General features: G+C 41.8%; 1 protein-coding gene across 1 annotated transcript in view; it reads right to left on the reverse strand.

Moving 5' to 3' along the window:
- The window catches only part of LOC118478302 (cysteine-rich venom protein Mr30-like), a gene marked incomplete at its 3' end in the record, with an annotated part of 6,647 nt that extends 4,190 nt beyond the window's left edge, over positions 1-2,457 (reverse strand). Inside the window, 3 exon segments of the mRNA XM_035971677.1 lie at positions 95-255; positions 1,645-1,729; positions 2,437-2,457. Of these exon segments, the coding sequence (XP_035827570.1) occupies positions 95-255; positions 1,645-1,729; positions 2,437-2,457 (267 nt within the window).
- Between the last annotated feature and the right edge of the window lie 788 nt (positions 2,458-3,245).

The raw sequence follows: 3,245 nt of genomic DNA on the forward strand, positions 1-3,245 counted from the left end.
ACCCACACCCATGGAACAATATATCTACAAAAACAACAAACGTGAAAAACATTTTAAAATCCCAAAATGAAAGTTTTAAAAATATCCGACTGACTTGAGTGTAATGTCCAATCTTGAAGAATCCGTCGGGGCCCAGGTAGTCGTTGACGTTTTCTCCGTAGCGGTAGTCGGCCACCTCGTCGTACCAGTTGCTCATGGCCTGTCTCCAGTTGCCATGTCCAGCCGCCAGGTTCTGGCCGATGTGCAGCCCGTAAGCTGAAGGAAGACATTACGAGAATTAGTTTAGAGTTAGGTCTATGTGACTGGCATGGATAATTATGGCAGAATGCCCAACGCAGCTCGCGACCGTGAAAGATGGAGGGTCAATACACGTCAAACTTTGAGTAAGAGATGACACCTCCAGGTATCCAGGTAGTTCTATTGTTTGAAAACGTACCCCTTACTATTAACAACAACATCCTCACCCCTACCGCAAGCCCCACCCCATCTTGTCCCACCCCGCAAGATTTTTATAGCAGCCTATTTTGCACTACTGCATACCCCGACCTGTACTTGAGTTTTTTGTTTGAGTAAACAAAAGCACATCGACAGGACTAATGGTCATTTAGTGCTGGGAAACAGTAAGACAGACAGACAGAAACAACAGAGGAAAATTAACGACGTAGGGCTTACCAGTGGCGCCCTCCAACCACCCTCCGACTTGTATTTAGTTTACGACGGTAGGAAAATATGACAGTTTGAGAGTTCCATAAAAGGCGACAACACAAAATGAAACAAAATCAGGTACTAACGTACCACTCTAACCATGATAATTATTCATAATATCTTCATTTTTCTTCTTCTCTTGGTTCAAACATCAATTGTGTTTACTTACCCACGTTTTCATTGGCTAATACAAATACGACTAATAATACCGGGCATGACAAATGGACACGGGACAAAGAAATACCCCAAAAAGCTACGTTTAAATTGTCGCAATTGAACCCTGGGTAAAAGGTAACCGCACATTTTATCCCCTTAATCAAATGGTGTGATCCTTGAAAAATACAGTCATTTTTAAAAATCTTAATGACCTTTTCCACTTCAAGAAAACATTTTAAACGGTTTTTCCTCTTCCTTTCCTTCACAAATTTAATTTACCTCCCCTCAACCAACATTTCCTACAGTCACTTTCCCCACATCTCCACACTTCAAAGAGGACGCGCATTCTGACCACACGACACCAAGTTTTGGGACACTTAGGAAAACAGGCATAACCTCGTTATTCCAACAGATTTTTCACTCAAACGCAAAACAGTACAAAACGATATGCATACTATACCATGAAATAGTCGAAGTCGTTTTTCTGATTTATGTTGTTGGTTCGAACGAACCGTACCTCGGCTTTGTCTTTGGTCTGCTGCTAGTCGGAAACTACAAAAATGTATCTGCTACCGTACCAGGCTTTAATTAAAGAGTCATACATTGTTTTTTAAACAACAGACGATTTCTTGCCCACATTGATACGCATACGGAAACACATACACACTGGCACACATACCATGACTGACTCAGTCACACACACACACACACACACACACACACACACACACACACACACACACACACACACACACACACACACACACACACACACACACTTACAGGGGATCTTCCTGTTCTTGTCATGCTCCAACACACATTGTTTGGCCCACTTCTGTGCCACAGCGGCCAACTTGTCGTCCCAAACCTGTTGGAGAACACACGATTACGTCACCGACACACTGACCTCTCGCACAGACAGAAAAAAGAAAGAAGACTTGAACATGACAAAGAAATAAACGAGTTTAATTAAGGATATTCTGTCTAGACTGCTAATCTGCTCTCACACATACGCTACATGTTTTGAGAATGTACAGGGCAGATTAAGGAGACGCTCCACTTCTCTAAAATTCCAAAAAGGATTAGTTAGAGTTTCGTTTGATTCAGGTTTTATTTGGTCTTTTGGGGGGGTTTGCGGGAGGGGGGGGGGGCGGACTGCCGTTTTTTTGTCTCTTATGGTTCATTTCCTCCTCATATTTTTCCATCTGCACCTATTCCTTTTCCGAATTCTCTTATTTTTCTTGGACCTACTATACCTCCTTCTCCTTCAGGTCTTCTATTCATTCACCTTTTCTGCTCTTCTCTTTCCCTTCCTCTATTTTAGTGCTCTAGTACTCCATTGTCATCATTTTTCTCCTTGTAATCTTCTTTATCCTCCTTCTTCTACTTTCCCCTCTATTTTTGGCCTTGTCTTTTTCTTACTGATTCTCTTCCTCCTCTACCTCACCCTCAACATCTTCCTCCTCCTCCTCTCCCCTCTCCACCTCCTCTTCCTCCTCCTTTCCCCTCCTCCTTTCACCTCCTCCTCCTCCTTATTTCCTCCACCTCCCTCCCCTTTCACCCCCTCTTCTCTACCTCCTCTTCCTCCTCCTCCATCACGTTCTCAATTTCTTCTTCTCCCTCTCCCCCTTCTCTTGTTTTATCAAAGCTATAGATCTAGCTTGTTTACTTTCATCTGTCTGCATTAAAAACGTTCTAGGTCATTTATTTATTTACCTATGCCCACGGAACTTTGCATGGCACTTCTGCAGGTCAGCCACAATACACATTTTTGTCTTTTAAATCTTGATCCAGTAATACGGAAGTTTTTCTCTTTGGGCCTTATATTAAAAACCGGTCTTTGTGTGCATACACGAGATCTCTGAGATAAATGACTTTCACTTTCAGTAATCTTGCCAACTAATTACTCATTTTGATACAGATTCACAACCCTGCCCGCTCATTTCAGAGTTAGCTTGTAGATTACATCCCCCTCCCTCCCCCCCTGTATGGACGTCTCCACGGGATCCTCATGAGTCTCGAAAATTATACACTCCGTTTCTTGAATCTCGGTTTTTTTTAAAGCGTTCATTAGCATACAGTGTGTTATTGGGGAAACTAATTATTGTTATGTACATTTTTTTATGTTTCAGATGTAGGCTGTAAATCTTCTAATATATTTTTACCCGCTTTAGGCTTACATCAAGGAAAACATGTCGGAACCTTAGTTTGCAATGACCTTTATGAATTGGCTTTTAGATCCTGTTGGTCATCCAACGTCTAGACCCGTAAGCAAATATCTGAGAAGAGTAAATAGACAACAAATTTACATGGCAAAACCACGTAAACAATATCGTTAAAAAGGTAAATCAGAGGCTGTACTTTCTGAGGAAACTAAAGTCTTT

Source organism: Aplysia californica, unplaced genomic scaffold (genome assembly GCF_000002075.1).
Source record: "Aplysia californica isolate F4 #8 unplaced genomic scaffold, AplCal3.0 scaffold00480, whole genome shotgun sequence".
NCBI classification, from domain to species: domain Eukaryota; kingdom Metazoa; phylum Mollusca; class Gastropoda; order Aplysiida; family Aplysiidae; genus Aplysia; species Aplysia californica.